Below are 25388 nucleotides of genomic sequence, written 5' to 3' on the forward strand. Positions count from 1 at the left end.
TTCATTATTGCCCTATAAATGATTAGGAAAGATGGAATACCACCAGAGATAAGACTCCTTTAGAACAATGCCCTTCCTTGCAGAATGTTAAAGCAATCTTCCTTGGAATGTACCAAGGTGTAAATCAACCAAATCATTACAAACTATGTAATGACCTTGTATGGAAAATGCTATAACCGTGTTAACTTCTGTTTCTGTCTATATAAGTTAAAACTTAACTTCCCCACTTTGGAATGCTCACTCATTCTTTTGGAGACTGTGTTTCCCAGGTGGGTATCCTCACTTGAATAACACTAAATATTTTCCAAATGTCACTATCATTGATATGTATTTGCGATATTCCAACATCTGACAAAAAAAAATCCAAAATCTGAAACACTCTAGTCCCAAGCATTTTGGATAAAAGAAACTCAAATTGTATAAACTATTTTGACAGAACATCTTAGCAGGTCTAAAGCTGGAAAAATGAAGATATTTCTGCAAGTAATAAATGAAATTGGGATAGCCATAAAAACTATCATATCATGCAAGTCAGTGTACAAAATAAATCAAATAATGGGTAGTTTCTCAAAAGTAGCAAGGAATGGGGAATACTAGTTCTATTTAGTGGAATGAAATGTAGCCCAGTAAAAATAAAATTAAAAAAATAAAAGAATCTGTCTCAAGTGCTTTCACTTCTTCACATTGGCAAGAAGTCACTAATTTGTTTGATGACATTCAAATAAGCAGATTTATTCTCACCTACAGAAATTCAGCAGCAAATTTTCCTTTTGCCTTCTCTTTCCCAAGCTGGTAATGGTTATATAACAAGTTACACAGAATGCACAGAATGTTTACATAGAAATCCAGAGGAAAGAGGATCTTTGCCGTCTCAAACAATTCTTTCCAAAGTGCTATACATAATTCAACACTGATGTTTATTAGTAATAGCTGCTATGACATTCACAATAGTGGTACGTTGAGGCAAATTTTGGCAAACTTTGAAAATACAGTGAAAGAAAGAAAAAGGGTAAAACACAATGAAACGTGTATGAGATCTAAAAAAACAGCCTCAAAAGGGAAAATCTAAGAGTTATTGGTCTTAAAGAGGACCTAGAGGCAGGGAGGGAGTAAGAGAGAGAGAGGTAAAAAGGAGCTAGAGAAAGACATAGGTGTAGAAAGTTTATTTAAAGGGATAACATCAGAGAATATACCAACCTAGCAAAAGATATCAGTATTCAAGAGCAGGAATATTATAGAACACCAAGCACATTTAACCCAAAGAAGACTACCTCAAAGCACTTAATACTCAGATTCCAAAAAGTCATGAACAAAGAAAGGATTCTAAAAGCAGCAAGAAACAACATATATATCTCCAATACATCTGGCAGCAGACTTTTCAGTGGAAACCTTACAGGCTAGGAGACAATGGTAAGGCATGTTTAAAGTTATAAAGGGAAAAACTTGTATCCTAAAATAGTCTAACCAGTGAAATTATCCTTCAAACCTCAAAAATCCATGAAGGCAAAATAAAGATTCTCCCAGACAAACAAAAGATCAGGGGTTCCCTCAACACCAGACCTGTCCTACAAGAAACGCTAAAGGGAGTTCTTCAGTCTGCAAGAAAATAATGTTAATGAGCAAGAAGAAAGCATCTGGAGGTACAAAGCTCACTGGTAATAGTAAGTACACAAGCACAGAACATTGTAACACAGTAATGGCGGTATGTAGACTACTCATACTTTGATAGAAAGACTAAAAAGGAGCTGATCAAAAATAGTAAGTACAACAACTTCAAAATATAGACAGCGTAATAAGATATAAATTGAAACAATAAAATTTTAAAGGTAAAAGGATTAAGTTAAAGTGGAGAGATTTCAGTAGTTTTCTCTTTCCTTTTTTTATTTGTTTATGCAATCAATGTTAAGTTGTCATTAGCTTAAAATAATGAGTTATCAAATAGTATTTGCAAGCCTCATGGGAATCTCAAATCAAAAAACATACAACAGATACACAAAACATAAAAAGCAAGAAACTGAATCGTACCACCAATCACCCTCACTAAATGGAAGACAGTAATTAAGAAGAAAGAGAAGACCACAAAACAACCAGAAAACAAATAACAACATGGCAGGTGCTTTCACCTTAGTTATCAATAGTAACACTGAATATAAATGGACTAAAACCACCTCCAATAAAAAGATATAGAGTGACTGAATGGATGAAAAATTAAGACTCAATGATCTGTTTCCTACAAGAAACACACTGTACCTCTAAAAACATACATCAACTGAAAATAAAGGAATGGAAAAGATATTCCATGCAAATGAAAACCAAAAAAGAGCAGGAGTAGCTATACTTACATTAGATAAAAGAGATTTCAGACAAAAACTATAAAAAGAGACAAGAATGTCATTATATAACGATAAAGGGGTCAATTCAGCAAGAAATTACAAAAGTTGTACCCAACAGTGAAGCATCCAAATATATAAAGCAAATACTATTAGAGCTAAAGATAAAGACAGACCTCAATACAATAATATCTGGAAACTTGAAGACCCCACTTTTGGCACTGGACATATTATAAAGATAGAAAATCATCAGATTCATCAGACTTAATATCTGCACTATAGACCAAATAAACCAAATAGCTATATCACAGAACATTTCTTCCAGTGGCTGCAGAATGCACATTCTTCTACTTACCACATGTATTACTCTCAAGAATAGACTATCTATCTCTATCCTTGAGATGTATATGGCCTGGCATATTGGGCCAAAAAACAAATCTTAAAAAATAAAACCCTGAAATTATGTCAAGTATTTATTCAGACTACAATAAAATAAAGTTAAACACCAGTAACAGAAGGAGTTTTGGAAACTATACAAATGCATGGAAATTAAACAATATGCTGATGAATAAGAAAAGCAAAGAGGAAATTGAAAAATTTCTTGAAACAAATGATGATGGAAACACAACATACTAAAACCAATGAAATATAGTGAAAGCAGTACTAACAGGGAATTTTTTAGGTATAAGTGCCTGCATCAATAATAAAGAGAAATTTTAAATAAATTACCTAATGATTCTTTTTTTAATTGCATTTTAGGTTTTAGGGTACATGTGAAAAACATGCAAGATTGTTGCATAGGTACACACGTGGCAGTGTGATTTGCTGCCTTCCTCCCTTTCACCTACATCTGGCATTTCTCCCCATGCTATCTCTCCCCACCTCCCCACCCCCCGCTGTCCCTCCCCTATTTCCCCCCAACTGACCCCAGTGTGTAGTGCTCCCCTCCCTGTGTCCATGTGTTCTCATTGTTCAACACCCACCTATGAGTGAGAACATGTGGTGTTTGATTTTCTGCTCTTGTGTCAGTTTGCTGAGAATGATGGTTTCCAGGTTCATCCATGTCCCTACAAAGGACACGAATTCATCATTTTTGATGGCTGCATAATATTCCATGGTGTATATGTGCCACATTTTCCCTGTCCAGTCTATCATCGATGGGCATTTGGGTTGGTTTCAGGTCTTTGCTATTGTAAACAATGCTGCAATGAACATTCGTGTGCATGTGTCCTTATAGTAGAACAATTTATAATCCTTTGGATATATACCCAGTAATGGGATTGCTGGGTCAAATGGAATTTCTATTTCTAGGTCCTTGAGGAATCGCCACACTGTCTTCTATAATGGTTGAACTCCCATTTAGACTCCCACCAACTTCCTGACACCTTACACTAAAATTAACTCCAGATGGATTAAATACTTAAACATAAGACCTAACACCATAAAAACACTAGAAGAAAATCTAGGCAAAACCATTCAAGACATAGGCGTAGGCAAGGACTTCATGACCAAAACACCAAAAGCATTGGCAACAAAAGCCAAAATAGACAAATGGGATCTATTCAAACTCCACAGCTTCTGCATGGCAAAAGAAACAGTCATTAGAGTGAAACGGCAACCAACAGAATGGGAAAAAATTTTTGCAGTTTACCCATCTGACAAAGGGCTGATATCCAGAATTTACAAAGAACTAAAACAGATTCACAAGAAAAAAACAAAACAAGCCCATTCAAAAGTGGGCAAAGGATATGAAAAGGCGCTTTACAAAAGAAGACATACATGAGGCCAACAAACATATGAAAAAATGTTCATCATCACTGATCATTAGAGAAATGTAAATCAAAACTACATTCAGATACCATCTCATGCCAGTTAGAATGGCGATCATTAAAATATCTGGAGACAACAGATGCTGGAGAGGATGTGTAGATATAGGAACACTTTTACACTAATGATTCATTTTAAAGAACTAGCAAAGCAAGAGCAAACCAAACCTAGTAAGTAGAAGAAAAATAATAAACATTAGAGCAGAAATAAATGAAATTAAAATGAACAATATAAAAGATTAATAAAACAAAAACTTGGTTTTTCGAAAAGATAAAAAAATTGACAAAACGTTAGCCGGAAAAAAAAAATATTTAAAGAGTAGACTCAAGTAAATACAATTAAGAGGAAAAAGGGGACATCAATACCAAAGAAATGTAAAAGGATCATTAGAGGTTACAATGAGCAACTACATGGTAGTAAATAGGAAAGTCTAGCAGAAATGGAAAAATTCCTGGACACACACAACCTACCAAGACTGTAACATGAAGAAATCCAAAAGCCAAACAGACCAATAACAAGTAACGAGCTAGAGGCCATCATAAAAGGCTCCCAGCAAAGGAAAGCCCAGGACACAATGGCTTCACTGCTGAAATGTACCAAACATTTAAAAGAGAACTAATTCCAATCCTACTCAAACTATTCTTAAAAATGGAAGAAAAAGGAATACTTCAAAACTCATTCTATGAGGCCAGTATTATCCTGATATCAAGGCCAGACAAAGACATATGAAAACAAGAAAACTGCAGGCCAATATTCCTGATGAACATAGATGCAAAAATCTTCAACACCATGTTAGCCAATTTAATTCAACAACACATTTAAAAGGTCATTCATCATGACCAAGTGGGATTCATCCTTGGAAAACAAGGATGGTTCAACTTATGCAAATCTATCAATGTGAGACATCACAGCAAAAGAATAAAGATCAAAAATCATATTATCCTTCCCACTGATGCTGAAAAAAGCATTTGATAAAATTCAACATTCCTTCATGATAGAAACCCTCAAAAAATATGGGTATAGAAGAAACATACCTCAATGCAATAAAAGCCATATATGACAGACCTATACATACTATCTTACTCAATGGGGAAAACCTGAAAGCCTTTCCTCCAAGATCTGAAACATAACAAGGATGCCCATTGTCACCACTATTATTCAACATATTATTGGAAGTCCTAGGTAGAGCAATCTGACAAGAGAAGGAAATAAAGGGCATCCAAATCAGAAAGGAAGAAGTCAAATTATCCTTGTTTGCAGATGCTATAATCTTATACTTGAAAAAACCTAAAGTATTCACCAAAAAACAATTAGGACTAATAAATTCAGTAAAGCTACTGAATATGAAATCAACATACAAAAATCAGTAGTATTGCCATATGCCAACAGTTAACAATCTGATAAACCAATCAAGAAAGCAATCACATTTACAAATAGCTACAAATAAAAACCTAGGAATTAACTTAACCAATGAAGTGAGATATCTCTACAATGAGAGCTAGAAAATACCAATGAGAGAAATGAAAAAAAGAAACAACAAAATGAAAAGATATTTCATGTTCATCAATTAGAGGGATCAATATTACTAAAAATGTCAATACTATCCAAAGCAATTTATAAATTCAGTGGACTATCCATCAAAATACCAATGAGATTTTTCATGAAAATAGAAAAATAATCCTAAAATTAATGTCGAATCAAAACAGACTCACATTAGCCAAAGCTATCCTGAACAACGAAAAAACCAGATGAATCACATTACATGACTTCAAATGACACTACAGAGCTACAGTAAACAAAACAGTACGGTACTGTTATAAAAACAGATATATAGACCAACAGAACAGAATACAGAACACAGAAACAAATCCATACATATACAGTAAAATCATTTTTGACAAATGTGTCAAGAACATACATCAGGGGAAAAGATAGTGTCTTCAATAAATGGTGCTGGGAAAACTGGATATCCAAATCCAGAAGAATCAAACTAGACTCCTATCCCTTGCCATATACAAAATCAAATCAAAATGAACTAAAGACTTAAATGTAAACCTTCAAACCAAGAACCTTCTAAGAGAAAACTCCCAAAAGAAACTCTCCAGGACATTGCTCTACAGAAAAATTTCTTGACTAATACTGCACAAAACAACAGACATTATGGGGTCACACCAAGTTAAAAAGTTTTGCACAGCAAAGGACACAATCAACAATGTGAAGGGACTACGCATAGAATGGGAGAAATATGTGCAAACTATCCATCCAACAAGGGATTAATAATCAGAATATATAAGGAGCTCAAACAACTGTAAAGAAAAAAAAAACCCTAATTTTAAAACTGGCAAAAGATCAGAATAGACATTTCTCAAAAGAAGACATACAAATGGCAAAGTTATATAAAAAGGTGCTCAACATCATTGATCATTAGCAAAACGCCAATCAAAATTACAGTGAGCTATCAACTCACCCCAATTAAAATGGCTTTTATCTAAAAGATAGCCAATAACGAATGCTGGCAAGGATGTGGAGAAAAAATAATCCTTGTACGCTGTTAGTGGAAATGTAAATTAGTACAACCACTACAGAGAACAAGTTGGACATTCCTCAAACAAAATAAAAATAGAGTTACAGCTAGTGCTCGACTTACGACCATGTTTGGTTCTGACAGACGGGTCATAACACGATTTGGTAGTAAGTTGAGTAGGCTATATGCACGCGGAGATGGTGGCGCTGCCAGAAGCTGGTCCGCACTGTCGTATGCCCAGCTGGGCAACGTTGGCGCTGCCAGACGCGGAGCAGCTGTGGCTAGCGATTGTGGTTGTAAAGTCGAATGGTCGTAAGTTGCATAGGTCGTAAGTCGATCAATACCTGTATTTAATATGATTCAGCAATCTTACTGCCAAGAATATACTCAAAAAAAGGAAATAAGTATATCAAAAAATCTCTGCACTTTTGTGTTTATCGCAGCACTATTCACAATAGCCAAGATTTGGAGGCAACCTAAGTACCCATCAACAGGGGAGTGCAGAAAGGAAATGTGGTACATATACATAATGGAGTAGCATTCAGACATCAGAATGAGATCCTGTCATTTACAACATGGATGGGCCTGGACATCATTGTGTAAGTGAAATAAGTCAGGCACAGAAAGACAGACTTCACACATTCTCACCTATTTGTGGGAGCTAGTAAGTAAAACAATTGAACTGATGGAGACAGAGAGTAGAACAATAGTAACCAGAGGCTGGGGAGGTGAGAGGGAACAGTTAATAGGTACAAAAATATAGTTAGAATGAATAAGATCTAGTATGTGATAGCACAACCGAGTGACTATATTCAAGAATAATTTATAGTATATTTTTAAATTAATAAGAGAGTATAATTGGATTATTTGTAACATAAAGGTAGCTGCTTGAGGTGATACAACCCCATTTACCCTGATGTGATTATACACTGTATGCCTGTATCAAAATATCACATGTGCCCTATAAAATATATATACCTAATATGTACCCTCAAAAATTAAAAATTAAAAAAAAGGACTACTCTAAGATTATTAAAAAGGTATTATATAAGAAGTGCAGGATGCTATATCAAATGTCATGGGAGATACCAAAGTAGCAGAGTACAAGATGCCTGCTTTCAAGTCTTTGCAGTGTGCTGGTTACTAGCACAGGAGATTATATGTCATTGTAAGGTGAGGGCAAAATATAGTTGGAAGTGAACATTCATTATACAGTAATAAATGCTACCTTGGCTTTTTTGGTCAATAAATTTGAAAATGATATTTTAGGCTGAGATAGGTAATTGTTGGAAGAAACTGAGAAAACAGGAAAAGGAAGACAGAGAGACTGCAGGAGGGTGTATCTATTCTCATATCTGAAGATATTTATGGGCTGCTTACAGGATATTTGTTTTATGTACAGTTGCAACACACCAGCAGACTCCTGCCCCTTCAAATAAGTGTTTACATTCTATGTCTTCCTGAATGCGTATCATGTACACACCTTGAAGCACTGACACAGAAAGGAAACACAACCATCTTAAACTGCTATGGTTCTTATTTATACTGTAAATTAAAATGTATAAGCTTGTTAATATACTTATACCTCAATTTATAGTTTTTCTGCATTTATACAAAACACACACACACAGACACCCCTCCAAGCTCTAATGTGATCATGAGTATCTCTTTTATCTTCATGTATGATATTTATTCAACATATAATTGGTGAACATCTTCCATGTACCAGGTACCATGAAAGGTCTCAGAATTAAATATGAAAAAGACACAGTTCTGTCTTAAGGAATTGAAAGGCTCACTTAAAAAAACAAAACATTACAATACAGAAGCTTTTGTGTTATAAATTTAGATTGCAAAACTCTACTCATGTATTCACAGATATCATACATGCAACAGTTATGTACACTTATGAAATATAAGTTGCAATCTTATCTCTATTATACATTACATACAACTTTCATTATGGCTTTTAACTAAATTATGAGGTGAAAGAAAGAAAAAGAAAGAAAGAAAAGAAAAATTTTCATCCTAGACTACATTTTGGTATATTAACATAATAGCAAGATAACTTTTTTATATTAATTCTTAATAAATATAATTGAAAATTTCTGAGAATAGAATTCTATAAAATGTCTCAAACTTTATGTTCCCACAACACTTCTATAATATTAAAAATTATTGAGGACTCCAGACAGCACTTATTCCTCTGAATTATACCTATCAAGAGTTATATGTTAGATATTACATTTTTAAATATTCATTTATTTACTTTAAAATAATTATAATAAAACTTCTGCACAGATAACATAGATGGAATTTTTTTTAATAAACACTAACTACATTTTCCAAAACAGAAAAAGAACTAGTTAGAAGAGTTTCACTGTTACACATTCTTACAAATCTTTTTAATGTCTAGAGGAACAGCAAGATCCCCATATTTGTTTCTGCATTCGACCTGTTGTGATATGTTGTCTTGGTTGAGCTGTATAAAGAGAATCCTCCAGCAGGTGTTTAGTTGGAAAATTAAAGACAACATAAACTCCCTAAAAGGGGTCTTGAGGACCCCCAAAAGACCTCCACAATACTTTGATAACTATTGATACATATGCTAAAGAACATTGTCACTTGGGTCAGTCATCATTTAGTCTTCTCCAAAAATACTTAAATATTCCAAAGAAATTCCATAAATTCTGCTTACATTCTCAGAGGATGAGAAGGAGGAGGAAAAGGAGAAAGAAGAGGAGAAGAGCTACTAGGAGGAGGGAAAGCATCAGGGAATTGAACAATTATATGAATTGGGCTTCTTGTTACTGTCATCTTTAAATATCAAAATTCCACATTTATAAAACTTAGAATTACAGAATTATAGCAATATAAGACCTTTGAGATTGTAACTTGAAAATTAACAGAATAAAATACCAATAGCAAAAGAGGCTAAAGAATTATCCCAAAAAATGGCAAAAATACACTTATAAAAAGGCTCAAGGTTTAGAAGGAGAGACCCAGCTTAAATGTAAGCAGATCTTTCTTTTCATATATGTACATACAAATATCCCTAAGTAATACACACACACACACACACACACACACACACACACACACACACACACCCTGAGAAACATCATATATATTGTCCCATCTTTACTTGTATTTATACTTGGAAAATACTTAAGTCTAATGGTATAACCAAACTACACAATTATTATAGATTAGTAACATTTCCTATCGTTTCAATTTTTTCAACAATAACTTTAAATATAATTAAAATATGTTTTATTCTGACTTCAGATCACTGAATCTCCTAAGAAAACTAATAGTATATCAAATACAGTTTAAAATTTACAACACAAACTATACAATCAATTCTCAAATATTTTATCTATACTACCCATGTTTAAAAGAAATCATAAGAACATATTTAAATGTCAACTATTCAATAAGTCGTTGTTAAAATTGTAAATAAGATAATTTACGTTATTTCTACTTAACTTTCCAGATAGTATCATAACCTTTTACTTGCAATCTTTAATGAAAATTTTAAGAGCTCTACGCATAGAGATTACTGCATTCTTTGGCATAGAAGAAAATATATCATGTTTATGAATACATATAAGATCAGAACAAAAAATTAATTTAACAAGCAGTAAGTACTCCCTAAAACAGAAAGCCCATAGCACAGTTCAAATTATTGAAGATTAAAATGCTTTAGAAATAAAAATCAAATTAAAAAATATAACTAATATGCTTATGATAAAATGAATCCATATTTAATTTTAACAGCTTAAGGACAATTTCTGTGAATTTTCAGCATAATACTGTTCCTACAAAGAATTTTTTTAATGAGGTAAAAAGAAGCTAAGTGAGAGTCAATCAGCTATAGACATGCCAGAAATCTAGAATGTTAACTCATGTAAGGTTATGATAAAGAAAACCTTCCAACAAATTGATAAAAGAAGAATTACTGATATTTGGCTCAGTAGATATAATAGCTACAACAATGTATTTCTTCCTCAACTGTCCTCTGATTTATCTTTGCATTTACAAACACTTTTGAGCATGACAGAAGAAAGAAGCAATTACAGTTTTGTTCATAATTTTTTATTTAATGATTATTCACTTATTTAACTATTTATTTAGTGCCCACTATGTGCCAAGCACTATATTAGCCAGATGTACTTTACCAAATACTAATACAAATGAGTGGTACACAGTTTGTCAAAATCCTTAATGATGTAAAGCAAGAGGATGATGAGAAGTGAATAAACCTATCAGTTGCATGTCACTGAAAATAATACTGATACATTTTAAAACCATTCCTACAAATTATTGCATTGAGATATTGAACAGACTAATAAGTCTATGTAACAGACTTCACATTGTGTCTACCAAGAAGAAGTTATGTCCATGGGGTCCTTTAGAGAACGTTATTTACTATGAGCTGCAGCCCCCAATTTATAACAGAATTCAATTAATTCTGGCTTGATGAAATCTTCTTCTAGAGGTTTTATTCAAATTTTGAGTGGACATTTTGGAAAGGAGTTATTGAACTTTCATATTGAAGAAGTCTACAGAATATAGAAAGAAAGACATGGTATAATATGCAGTCTCACATACAATGCCACACTGAGGAAGGCAAATCTGCAACCAAAAAGAAGTTTCACGAATTCTTTCACATTTCTCAGTAGTAAAGGGGTTAATCATTGAAAGAAAGCATCCTTATGTTGGTACGAGATAAAACATTTTTTAAAATATCGTTGCTATAATTATTAAATGGTTCACAATTTTAATGTGTTTTCAATTTTATAGGAATGTCATTAGTTTTATGTATTTTAGTTCCTTGTATTAAAATCAAAAAGCATCCTCCACCACATTCCTTAACATAATTAGTTCATAAGCCTCACAAGAAAAAGTCATAATATATTAAGCATTCCCTGTAAGAGGAATACTTTCTTTCTGAAAAACACGAAATGCTTACAATACAGACTCTAAAACTTGTATATGATACTAAATTCTAAACATGGATGTTGAAAATTCTTGGTCTACCCTCCAGTGAGATTAATCAGACAGAGTTCTGAGAGAAGGTGTCACTTGATACAAAGTGACGATGATGTGGAGAATGACAATCCAAAAAAGAGTAAATATGACTGCTTACCTTAAAGTGAAAGCTTGATGACAAATACACAGAAATGAAAATGACATAGCAGATGACTGGGCTGCACTGATAAGTATTTACATTTAAACGACTTTCCAAACTTCATATAAAAGCACTACTGCTAAACTATAGACTACACTAACGTTCAATTCTTACCAAAATTTCAGTATCTGTAGCTTGTTCTTGGGCCATCTGAATTGCTTTTGCCAGATCTTCTTCACCTTCTGGTATGCTAAAATTGTCATCTTGTATCTAGATCACAGAGAAAGAGAAGGATAGAAGAGTGAGCAGAAATATAAAATACTTCACTTCAGAAATAATTTTTCTTCACAAAGCAAAGGATCAAAGAAACACTTTATGTGAAACACATGTCATTCTGAACATCCATGAAAAATGAATAACAAACTGCTTTCTTCTGAATTCCTTGTAAATGTCAATAAACGTCACTTCTAATAAATTCAAGATTAGTTTGTGGGCAACTGCTTTTATCTATAATAGCAAATGTAATCTAACAATGCTGCTGAAAAAATAATAAGGCTATCTAAATGTCACCATTCTCTCCCCATCCCAGGTATTCTCCACCATCACTTTTTCATAACTACTAGCAACTGGAAATCTCTGCTTTATTAAAAAATAAAACTCACTGAGCATTAAAATCTTGAAAGGACATGATGGATTGTAATTACGTTATTAATGACAGTTAAGACTTAACACATGCTTCTGATATGCTGATCACTGGTTTAAGCCCTTTACATTTATTAACTTATTCAGAAACTTCATATGGTACATATTATCTCCATTTTACCAGTAATAAAAAGTCTGTCTCCAATGTCTGTCCCATCACTTGTTCACCCAGGCTTGCCAGGCTTATTTCCATACAGTTTCATTCACAGCCTCTGTCATCTACCAGTGACTTTATCCTCCAAGTGTCCAAAGCAATGATAGGTCTCATGGGAAAAATGAATTAAAGGAATGCTTTGAGATAGGAACCACATTAGACAGAAGTACAGTTAAGCCGGAAGGATGCATAAGGCCTGAGCTCCAACTGGGTAGTTGGAGCTACCAATTGGTAGTGGGAATCTAGGAATCCTTGCCAAGAGTGGACTGAATGACAGGAAATGCCTCCTGAACACAGATGACAGTTTATGGTAGTAATCTATAAGGCAGGCAATAAGGAGCTAAACCTAAAGGACAATTAACAGGAAAACCAAAAGAATCAGATGTATTATCCAACTTAAATGTTTAAACAGAATTTTCACATCTCATTCTTAATCAGCTCAATTCAGTTGAAAAACTATCTCTTAAGAAAAAAGAAACGGTTCTTACATGTTTCAGAAAATAAACATTTCATGAGAATGACTGCAATAAGTTTACAGAATAAATACCTAAATTAACATATTACCTCTTCATATTCACAGTCATCTTCAGATGTTTCAGTTATGGTGACCTCTGAATATCTTGTCAAGTTTTCATCTCAAAAAATATAGAATAAAATTATTATACAAAAAATTGATTTGACCTTCAAATATAGTATTGGATTCAACTGTCTCCCCAGGAAGTCAGAAAATATATATAATTTTTAAAAATGCATCTTCCCCATACAGCCTATAAATCTAGATATTTTAAAATAAAATACTTTGTTATTTTTCACAACTCAAATCCATGAAAAACTACATTTCTATCGTCTGTTTGACTATTTGCCATCTATCTAATGATTTTCAACTTGATTCTATAAAGGCTTATGAAAATATACATAGTATCATAAGGTAGCATGAATTAGAAAGAGATAACAAAAAATGGTAAATTTTTCAAATTCATCTTAAACCACAATGAATTTTTCAGAGCTCCTGAGTTAACTCTTCACAGTGCATGAATAAAGTGTGACATTATTTGGTTTAAAGTGTTGTGAATTAACAAAATAAATGCACACCAATATTTAAGTATAAGTAAAAAACACATATCAATGTTTATATCAATAAAATTTAGTTAAATTTTACTTTTCCATACATCTCTATTTTTAAATTATCTTTATAGGAAAGATAACTTAATTTTTAAGCAAATATAAAGTATACAGCTATCATAATTCAAAATTTCATAAATAGGGAAGAAATTAAATATCAATGGAAATGATTCTAACATAAAATAATTCTAAGAGAATTGCTTTAAGACTTTCAAAAATTATGTTACTCTAATTACATGAGAACTTCAAGACAATATTTTATGCTAACTCACAGCACACACCAGCAATGCTTGCTGTTATTGTTAGGTTTACATTTTTTTCAACTATACTGACTTGGTTATACCAAGTTTAAAATGTATGAATTAAACAGTAATGGTTATGAAAATCAAAGATAAGATTAGCCTATTCTTCATTTTGCTGCTGATCATAAAATGTCCCTGGTTGGGCCAGGCACAGTGGCTTACGCCTATAATCCCAGCACTTTGGGAGGCCAAGGCAGGACAATCAAGAAGTCAGGAGATCGAGACCATCCTGGCCAACATGGTGAAACCATCTCTAATAAAAATAAAAAAAAAAATAAAAAATAGCTGGGCATGGTGGCACATGCCTGTAGTCCCAACTACTTGGGAGGCTGAGGCAGGAGAATTGCTTGAACCCAGGAGACGGAGGTTGCAGTGAGTTGAGATTGTGTCATTACACTCCAGCCTGGGCGACAAGAGCGAGAGTCCATCTCAAAAAAATAAATAAATAAAATGTCTCTGGTATTATGCTTACCAAGAGTTAGTTAGCTGAAATGGTATATAACAACTTCTATTGTGTGTAACAAGAATAGGTAACACTTACAGAGTATTTAATAGGAACCAGGAACTGTTCTAAGGGTTTTCTGTGTGTTAACTAATTTCAGCCTCATCCTGTCGATGAGGCTGGAACTACAACTCCATTTTACAAATCAAGAATCAGAGGCACCAAGTTTCCACAGCTAGGACCTAACAGAGTTGGGAATAAGCCCCAGACATTTAGGTTTCACCATGTTACATTATCTCTCCATGTTCTGTATGGGTTTTCTGTGCTATGTAAATACATAAAATATTTGCCAATTATTTTCCACAGAGATCTAAGCCTATAAACGTATTATTGCTACCCAGCTCCAACATAAGTAATCATTCTTCCCTGTATTTCTTATCCCTATCCCTCGAAGATGACACTTAAGCCCTATTCTATTATGGCCAATCCTCATATATCAGGTATCTGTCAAAAGGTCAGTATTTTGTTGCCAAACATGACTAAGTGCCTCTCCTAATAACATAGTGAAAAGTAATTAGGCTCAAAAATAGCTAGTTAAATAATTAAACAACAACCACATAAAAATAGTTGCATACTTGCAGTCTACTCCATAACTTTAAATCATCTATATGAAAGACTACAAAGAGTAAAATACTTCCTTTATCATCTACTACTGCAGAACAGTTTCTAATAGTATTTACCTCACTCTCTAATTCCTTGCCATCAGCCTCTTTAAAGACCATAAAGCTTCTACTAGCAATCTGTTTAAGGTATTTTACCTTTCACTAACAAATTATTTCCAGCATCTCCTTAATCCCCAGTTCCAAAGCCATTCTGTTACTTCTTATTTAACATCTCACTCCAGATATTCATCCTGAAGGTCATGCTAAGTGAAACGTTAGATACAGACAGACAAATACTGCATAATCTCACTTATACGTGAAATCTAAAAGTCCAACTCCACCAAAACAGACATTAGAAGGGGAGTTACCCATGAATAGAGGGTAGGGAGAATGAGGGGATGTTGGTCAACATTGCACAAATGTTCAAAGAATTTATGGAGATCTAATGCATAGCACAGTAACTATGGCTAATAATAACGTACCATGTATTTGAAATTTGTAAAGAGAGATCTTAAATATTCTTACTACAAGTAATATAAAAATGGAAAGGTAACTACATGAGGTAAATATGTTAATTAGCTTGGGTGTGGTAATTATTTCACAATGCATATGTAAATAAAAATATGCTGTATACCTTGAATATATGTAATTTTGTCAATTACATCTCAATGATGAAAAAAGGAACAATAAGCACTTATGATACTCTAATTTCTGTGGGTCAAGAGCTCAGTGGTGGTTTAGCTGGTGGAATTTGACTTGGGGGGGGTCTCTCATGATGTCACAGTCAAAATGACAATAGGATTAGGGTCATCTGAAGGCTGAGATGAGGCAGCAGGATCCATTTCTATGGCAGCTCACTGACACTGTACTAGCTTGCCTGAAGACCTCAGTTTCTCCCCATGTGGGTCTCTCCACAGACTGCCTTAGCACCCTCAACATATGGTAGCTAACTACCCCCAGAATAAGCAGTACAAGAGAACAATGTGGATGCCACAATAGCTTTTCTGGCCAAACATCAGAGGACACACATCATTTCTTCAATATCTTACTGGTTACATGGGTCACCCTATTCAATGTGTGAGGATTACATAAGAGCATGACTATTAGGAGGTGGGGCTCACTGGGCGTGTATTAGTTCATTCTCATCCTGCTATAAGGAAATACCCAAGACTGGGTAATTTATAAAGCAAAGAGCTTTAATTGGCTCATAGTTCTGCATGGTTGGGGAGGCATCAGGAAACCCACAACCATAGCAGAAGGCACCTCTTCACCGGGCGCCACGAGAGAGAATGAGTAAAAGCAGGGAAAATGCCAGATACTTATAAAACCATCAGGTCTCGTTAGACTCACTCATTATCACAAGAGCAGCATGGGAGAAACCGGCCCCATGATCCAATTACCTCTACCTGGTCCTGCTCTTGACACATGGGTATTATTATAATTCAAGGTGAGAATTGGATGGAGACACAGAGCCAAACCATAACAGGTGTCATTTGATTTAAAGACTATCTTCCTTCCATACTATAAGAGTGTTAAAAGAGTTAATATATGTAAAGCATTTAGATAAGTACCTGGCTTATAGTAAATGTTAAAAGTATTTGTTGTCATTTCTTTCCTCACTCTACAAAGAGATGACTATCTATGGAAAAAAATCTCTTAAATTTCTCATGCCTCTGTTCCCCCATATGTTAAAATAAATAAAAGACAATTCTAAATTTCTCTCCAGTTATAGATTTATATCTTTCTCATAGTTTTATATAATGAGATAAAATTTCCTAAAGTTCAGCTAGAGGAAGTCAGCCTCTTTTCTATGAAAAACGATGACCCCTTCTGAGAGACAGCTACTAGAAAGTCATTTTGTAAGCAGTCACTTGTATGTCTCCAGAAAAGCAATGCCATCCTTCACCATGTTCATACCATAATAATTTCAAAAAGAAGTAAATGCTCTAAAATCTTCAGGATAGGCTTTAAAGTTGTAAATAAGCCAACCACTGATAAGATTATATGAGGAAGAGATGTCACAAGTAGATATAGAGTAGAAAAAAAGTGATTTGTCCTCAAAGCATAGAAAATATCAAACAGTACTTGTATACTCCTACCCAGCAAATACTCTAGACAATGGCTTTTTATCACTAAAATGTATTACTTTCCAACAATCAAAAAAGATTAAGGGAAAACACAACTACCATTTTATAAAACTTGAAAGTATTTTCACATGGACCAAAACTATATTTATTCTAGTAACACCACAGCGAGGTCTAACAGCACAGATATAGTCGTTTCTAAATTGAAAATGAAGAAACTGAATAAGACCTTAAAAGATTTGCCCAAGACCACATAGCTATGAATGGCAAAGATAAATTCCTGAGATACAAATGCCATGAATTTGCAGCTACATCATACTATTTCTACAGTAACACAATAGGATATGTTTTTTTAACCAATATCCCAGATAATGAACTCACCTAATTTTTTCCAAAACTCTCAAGTGTTACATTAATAAGAGGTAAATTAAATCACATAGATAACTCAATTTGAAGATCCACAGAGGAAAGATAAGTAGAAAAGAGCTACAGGCTACAGACTCAAAACGAAATCTAACCAAGGGCAAGAGATTGATGAGACAATACATCAGGTAGTGGACTAAACACTCAAACTAGAAGATACATACTTTGATTGGTTTTTATGTATCCATGATATAATTTATATTTTAAAATTCCCAGAAGTAAATCAGTTTAAATTGTGCAATGTTATTAAGGATATGAATATACTTTGACACTTATGTTTGTATGCATCTTTTTACCTGGATAGCTAGCTGGCAGCATGGACAGGTGCACAAACTGATCCTAAAGTGATTCTGTAGCAGCTTGCAAATATACACACTATACAAAATATAACAATTAATGTTGAAATTGGAGGAGAAAAGGAAATAGTATTACAGAAATAAGATAAGGATTAAGATGCAGCACATACCATAGGTTTAATAAGATTGGTTAAAAATAACCCCCAGACTTTACTCTAAGCTTCCCAGTAAACAGGGTAAAAAGGGACATGGAATCAGATGCTAATTCTGTATCAACCCAATGAAAACTGAGTTTCTCAACAGATATCCAGGAACATCTTGTTCCAAAGCCAGAGAGAAATGACATTCTTGGGTTCTCATAAAAACAACAGTGCATTATAGATATATCAATCCCCTTGGCCCTTGGGACAGCCAAAAAGGCAGAGTGAAGTAGGATATGATGGAGTATTATATGTGAAAAACTTTGGAAAGCACTGCTTTGTGTAGCAATCTTGCCAGAGTAGAAAAGGTTAATTCATCAAGAAAGAGAAAATGCTTTATACTCTGGTTCTGCTTTCACTGAGCAACTTTCTCAACTGTAATTTAATCTCTTAGGTGATCCTACTCTCCAGGAAACATCCATACAATTAAGCTAATCACAGTTTTCATGCAAAGTTATTCTTCCACTGAAATAATAAGCTAGCATTCTTGCTTAAAACCAGTTTCTTAATGTCAAGCTGCCTTTAAGCCCTTAAAAAACTCCCATCCCTCTAGCTCCCTAGTATTCCTTCAAAGAACACTGTTGAATTTCAGTTCCAAAATTCTTCTGCCCCGTCTGTTCCCCTTATATCTGGTTCTTACATATCTGTATACTTGGCCTTGACTTGACGCTTAATACTGTGCCTGGTTTTCTACACTGTTCTTGCCTAGGATAGTGTCCATGGCTCCTTTTCTCCCCACGCTGAAGCCACAGCCCACAGCACCATCCAACTCCAGGCCAGGTTCTGTATCCCTAGTCATAACCTAGACACAGACTGAGGCTCCCATTCCTCCTAAATCTCCATTTGCTCTAAAAGGAATTTAGTAGCACTTGTGAGTTTTATAGCATGAATTAGTTCCCTGGTATTTGGTCACCATGGGTGAATAATCTCATAGTTTCTGCACTAGCAGAGCCTGCACCAGATCCTGATATTGTAGATATTATCAGAAAATGGGAAAATGTAACACCCACCCCAAAACTGCCAGGGAGCCCTAAGCCCACCACAGTACTACAGAGGACACAACCGCCAGGAGCCTCAGGGAGACAATTTTGGTTGGCCTAATGGTGCAGTGCTTGAGGTGCCAATTGGTACGAGGGGGAGACAATAACATTCTGCAAATGGACCAAAGCCAGAAACCAATGAACAATTTTCATATGCGAGCAGCATACAAAGTACCTTACACATTGCTCTCTTCCAGTGCTGCATTTGTAGGCAGGGGTTTACTGCCAGCAGCAGCAGCATCTTTATAAAGAACTGGAGTGAAACATATAGCTAATTATATTTTACATGATTGCCCAAAGCTACTATAGACAGAAATCATTTTGTAATCCTTGCCATCACTGCAGAGCCAATGTGCAAGGGACAATCTAAAATCTAGCCTGGATCTTCCACGATCAACATTTTAAATTGAAATAAAAATACTGTAAATAGCAAACTTCATAGTCTTGTTCCCTTAGGAAGGCCAATTTAAATAAGTTAGCTGAGTAATGTAGACAAAAAAACGGAAGGTATCTGGCATGCTTATGTTCACATTCCCTTTTGCCAATTACTCCCTGCAGTTTTTACCACACAGTCTTCATGAGGACTCAGAATGCTTATTAATATCTTATACCAGGGAGCTACTACCAATTCAATAGAATTGGCAAGAGTGGAAATGTATAGGCCACCCCTGTCCTAGACGGCTAATGTGTATCTTCTACCTCCAAAACTGGAAAATAACTTTTGTTCAGCATATAAGACTCAGTGTTAACGGCAGCTGGTGGTGTTAAGTCTTTCCAACTTCTAGGTTGGGAGATCCAAAGATATGGGCTCTACATGTGGTATCTCTATCTGAAAATGTAAAGGCTAGAATTCAAGATATTAATCTACAGACTTCCTACTTCAATTACAGTCCTTGGACCAGCAACACCAGCAGCACCAGGAAGCTTCTTAGCAATGCAGAAGCTCAGCCCCCTTCCCACACTTATTGAATTGGAATCGTCACTTAAAGATCCACAGGTGAGTCATACATACCTTAATTTTTGACTACACTAAAGGACACAGAACAAAACACAATTTTTTCTCTCCAGATAGCCTATGACTTTCACACAGGTAAAAATCAACACTCTGGATTTAGCAACATAGTTCTTGGTCTATGTATATGCAAATTGTCTATCCTTTTTATTTGAATATACATAGGGTATATATATTCTAATATCTAAGAACCCATGCACAAATTAAGTTCCAATGATAAGAAATACACTATTAGAGTTCATAATAATTATTAAGAATTTTACAAATGTCTTTTCACTTAATACTACAAACATTTCACAGAAGTACCATGTTATAACAGAAGAAAACATGGCAAACACATGTATCTAAGGGAATGTTAGTTTTAAAAAAAGAGAAAAGATAAAGAAATCTATGCATCCATCTCTCTATTTTTACTTACTCAACTACAATGTTTAGTTTTTTTAAAAAAAAAAAGTTAAAAACCATACAGTAAATTCAAAAAAAGGAAAACTTCAGTTTTAACTAAAGTTATCAGTGAACATTACTATTGCAGTGAAAGGCTAGATGGAAATGTTACTTAAGGAGACAGTAGCCTGGTACAGTGGCTCATGTCTGTAATTTCAGCACTTTCGGAGACCAAGGCAGTAGGATGCCTTGAGCACAGGAATTTGAGATCAATCTGAGAAACGGAATGAGACCCCTGTCTCTACCAAAAAAAAATAATAATAATACAAAAACTAGCTGGGCATACAGCCGCAAACCTGTAGACTGAGCTACTCAGGAGGCTGAGGTGGGAAGATCCTTAAGCCTAGGAGCTTGAAGCTGCAGTGAGCGATCATCATACCACTGCACTCCAGCCTTGGTGGCAGAGCTAGACCTCATCTCTAAAAAATAATAATAATTATTATTATAATTACTATTAGATGGAGTCTCACTGTCACCAGGCTGAAGTGCAGTGGTTTCATCTCGGCTCACTACAATCTCTGCTTCCCAGGTTCAAGTGATTCTCCTGCTTCAGCCTCCCAAGTAGCTGGGATTACAGGTACACACTGCCACACCCAGCTAATGTTTTTATTTTTAGTAGATATGGGGTTTCACCAAGTTGGCCAGGATGGTCTCGACCTCCTGACCTAATGATCCACCTGCCTTGGCCTCCCAAGTTCTGAGATTACAGGCATGAGCCAGTGCACCCAGCCATAATTCACAAATTTTTTAAAGACAACATGAATCTTAGATAAGGACATCAGTCTAGTGTGATACCCATATTTCAGGATCTAGAGTCCTGAATTTTGAAGTTTCAGAAAGAAATGACTTTGGGACTCCATCCAGAGCTGATTAGCTTCACAGAACTGGCTCAAACTTACTCAACTCTCTGAAATTGTTGCTGGGGATAGAGGAGACCTATTAATTGGTCAGTAAACTTATACCCGCCATCTAAAAAGCTAAATCCTTAGTATTAGAATGCCTACAGAGAGGAAATATAAAAAGCTAGAGGATCCAGGTGTCCATGTAAAGGAAGGTATGTAACAAAAACAATACCTCGAGGGCTCCACTTTCCTAGGGTCCATGTATTCCATTACTCTTCCTTGAACAAAGTCTCTTTAGACAAATAACAAAATCGATTAACCTTTAGCTTTCCTAGTACAAATTCATTCTGGCCTTCAATTGTAACTGGGCAGTCCTAAGTGTCCACAGTCACACATTAATAGGTAGCCCCTCCCTACTACAACAATTGAAAACCTCACCCAAGTTGTGTTGATTTCTAATAATAGATTTATTCACAAAAGACAACCAATCTTCTAAGTTCTGGAGATACCTACTTGAGCCTTTACATATCACATAGCTAAAATCTCGCCTTGTATTTTAGAATGCTGCAAATATTTTTCTAATGATGAGTTCTAGAGAGGATTCATGTACTCCATAACACAATTGCTTAGTATTCTGACAACAGCTAAGAAAAGAACAATGTCATGTATGTTTGTATCTCACCTTGTTGAAGTTTAAAACAGAAAAGCAAAGATATTGTGAGGTTACTTAGAAGAGAAATAGGTGACACTGTTACAGTTAGGCAATTACAGAGAAGGAAGGGGTGTTGCAGAGGTAAGAATTCTTTTTCCTGAACACAGTGTCTAAACCATTATAAAGGACATGGTACCTTTATTAATGCCCCACCCACCAAAGGTGGATCCTGGCTGTTTCTGGTAGGGACATTAGTAATGTAGAGTGGATTTACAGCGTGGATGTGTACTGAGCCAGAGTCAGGACAGGTTAATCCATATTCTTCACATTTGAGTGTTTAAAAGCAGAAAAGTAAGAGATTTCCCAAAGAATTCAACTTTTTTCAAACTCTTGCTCGATATTGCTAGCTCATTGTCTAATATACTAGGAGCATCTGTTCAGTCATAAATAAGGGTAAGTCCAGGACAAATGTAGATTAGAAGTGACTTGAGTATATGTACAAAGCAGAGGACATCAGATTTCTGATTCATTTGTGCATATTATAACTTTTATTTACCCACCACAGTAGCTCAATTTAATTACCCGAAAGTAAAGACTTTAAACCAAATGAAGTCTCACTTTGGCAACTATCATAATTGCCTTAAGAAACAATGTCAAATAACATTACACAGGCATCTCTTAATTACCCATGTGAAGAGAGCCCAGGGATACAGGGATAACTGGTATTCATAAGTAATTCTCAAATTTAATTTCAACTAAGAGTTGAAATGACTAAACTTCTTCCCTCAGCATGGTATATAGCAAAATTGATTGATTAAACGTTTTAACTGTGTATCCCCTGACTACTTTTTCATTAAAATACAAAATAGTAGTCAAAGAAAGAAGAAAAGCAAATAATTCACAAAATGGATAGTAAAATCCTAAAAAGTTTCAGTTCTTTATATGTGTTAAAGTTCAAATAAGTGTGATTATTTGAAGAAGTCTTTGTAAGACAGGTTTGCAAACTGCTACATCTTGGCAGGTGTGACTCAGTGATCTCCTTGCAAATTAAGTAAACCTGATTTTCATTGCTGAAAGTTGTGTTATGTTAGACTCCTATTTCACAAAGATATTTGCAAAAAGTTACCTCATTGTGTCAATGTCATGTTAACAATTAAACTTTTTCCATGGAAATCATTTTAATGCAAACCAAATGATAAGATGCCTGGTTACCATTCAGTAGCAAGGACACTGGATATAGATAAGCTTCCAAAGAATTGTGAAAAATCATTGTTTAACCTAAAGAGGAATATTACTAGAAAAGACAGCCTGTTAGATCTATGAAAACAGTATAAACCTCATTTATGACACTAAAGCACCCATATATTTCTTACAAGTTGAATTCAAGTGATTCGAATTTCTATTCCTGTAAAAGTCATTTTTGCACCCAATAAAATACTACCTATTTTCTTTAATCTTTCAACTAAATTCTTCAAAGCTCTCTGTAGTGTGGATGTGTACTGAGCCTGTCAGGACAGGTTAATCGGCTTGTCAAAGCTCACAAAATGAATCATTGCTGGATTTCGAAAATCTTGGATTAAAACTGGGTAGGATTATAGTTGATCAAAAAAATAAGATTAGGCAGAGTTTCCTTGAACAGATAATCATCTCTTTCTTACCTGCCTGAATAAAGGAGTTAGACGTCTTTTTCTCAGGAACTCTACCGGTCTCCCTAGTAGGAATTAATCTATATAACTAGAGGAGGGGAGTTCTAAAGTATTACACAAGAAATAGTGGACCTAATTATCCACACATGGCTATTCAATTTTTCTGGGACTTCCAACAAAAATCGCTCATCACTATCTGCTTTCTTCCTAACATCTCCGAGCTTTATACCTCACCAGATCATTATTTACTTGCTCAAGGAAAAAAAAGAAAAAAAGCAACTATTCTATTATTAATTAGGCAAACTTGAAACTACCCAGGAAGATGATGCTATGAAACTAGGCATTTAAGCACTCAATAACTGGACCATCGAACAGGACCATGGGTTGGGTATTCTGAGCTTCAGCTCCTTAAAGTCCAGTGGCAGAGGTCTTTCCCTAGTCTCTTAACATTCCCCTGTTTAATTTGTTGCGACGGCTTTCTGAAAGACTGAGGGCTTATTTAGAAAAGCCATTATCTGAAAGGAAGGTTGAAGCAATTTTTTCTGCTGTCTTAACATAAAAAGCAAGCCTCCATCCAAAATTTGAGCGGTTACTATGAGGCCTTGGAAGGTCTCCCAACTCTTCTAACAGCAGGTACAGGACACTTTGCACTAAGGGCGAGAATTCAGTGAGCGGCTCTCAGGGAGACCATGGTGGCAAACACCTTGACGTCCAACACAGGCTCGTCCAGCACGGTGGATCCAAGCCTCAAAAGCGCCCTCAGTGGGAAGCCCTCGCCTTCCTCCCAACACCCATCAACCGCCAGCGCGGCGAGCCGTGCCTCCACGGGAAGGATACGCTCCAAGTAGTAGGCGCCCTCGGCGGCCACCGCATCCGCCGTGTCCCTGGCGTCCCCGGTTGCCGTCAAACCCATGCCCAACGCCTCTTCCAGGACTCTCAGAGAGGAGTTGGGCATCCCTCGCTGAGCAGCCATCTCTGGCGCTCCGGTCCCCCGCGGCCAGCAGGCCCACAGCGGTCCCTAAGGGCAACAGACAAAACGCTGCCCGACGGCCCCAAGCAGCTCTCGCGAGATTCCGAAATCCCTCACCCTCGCCCCGCGAACCAGCCCCGCGCACAGAAGGGTTGCCGGGAGTCCAAGGAGCTGGCGCCGTCCCGCGCCTCCTGGTTACCGTGGCAACGTTGTTGCCTAGTTAACGCGAGAGCTGGGGCGCAGCTCTCAGAGCGGAGAAAATACAAAGAACGGCTTGTAATGCCCCTTGCCATCTAGGCAGCTTGGTTTTCTTTCGCTTTGACCCTATCATTTCTTTCACGCTTCATTGTCGTCTTTGAATTCCCTTTCTCTTGATTCTTTTGCCCATTAGCAGTCCTCTAATTTCAGATGTTTGTAGATCGCCAAGTGTTTCCAGTGAAAACTACTAGAAAAGGGGAAGTTATTTTGAATTACTGTAATAAAATAAGTTATATTCATTTAAAAAAAAAAAAGAACAAAAAAAGAAAGGGGAAGTTCTAAACACCTGAAAAAAAATTTTAATGAAAAAATAAGTCCTAAA

At 35.5% G+C, this 25388-nt stretch overlaps 1 protein-coding gene across 4 annotated transcripts in view; it reads right to left on the reverse strand.

The window, feature by feature from the left end:
* LOC116551470 (sperm-associated antigen 16 protein) overlaps window positions 1-24993 on the reverse strand; it is a 193200-nt gene extending 168207 nt beyond the window's left edge. The window contains exons 1-3 of one of the 4 annotated variants that reach the window (XM_032277658.1): window positions 24676-24993; window positions 13236-13282; window positions 11990-12085 (exon numbers count right to left, since the gene is read on the reverse strand). In XM_032277658.1, coding sequence (XP_032133549.1) covers window positions 11990-12085; window positions 13236-13282; window positions 24676-24811 — 279 coding nt within the window. In that variant the 5' untranslated portion in view covers window positions 24812-24993. The remainder of the gene's footprint in view (window positions 1-11989; window positions 12086-13235; window positions 13283-24675) is intronic. The other 3 variants (XM_032277659.1, XM_032277660.1, XM_032277661.1) reach the window with 3 other exon arrangements.
* Between the last annotated feature and the right edge of the window lie 395 nt (window positions 24994-25388).

The sequence above is a fragment of the Sapajus apella genome, unplaced genomic scaffold, assembly GCF_009761245.1.
Source record: "Sapajus apella isolate SASKATOON/1434 unplaced genomic scaffold, GSC_monkey_1.0 scaffold10, whole genome shotgun sequence".
Classification (NCBI taxonomy): domain Eukaryota; kingdom Metazoa; phylum Chordata; class Mammalia; order Primates; family Cebidae; genus Sapajus; species Sapajus apella.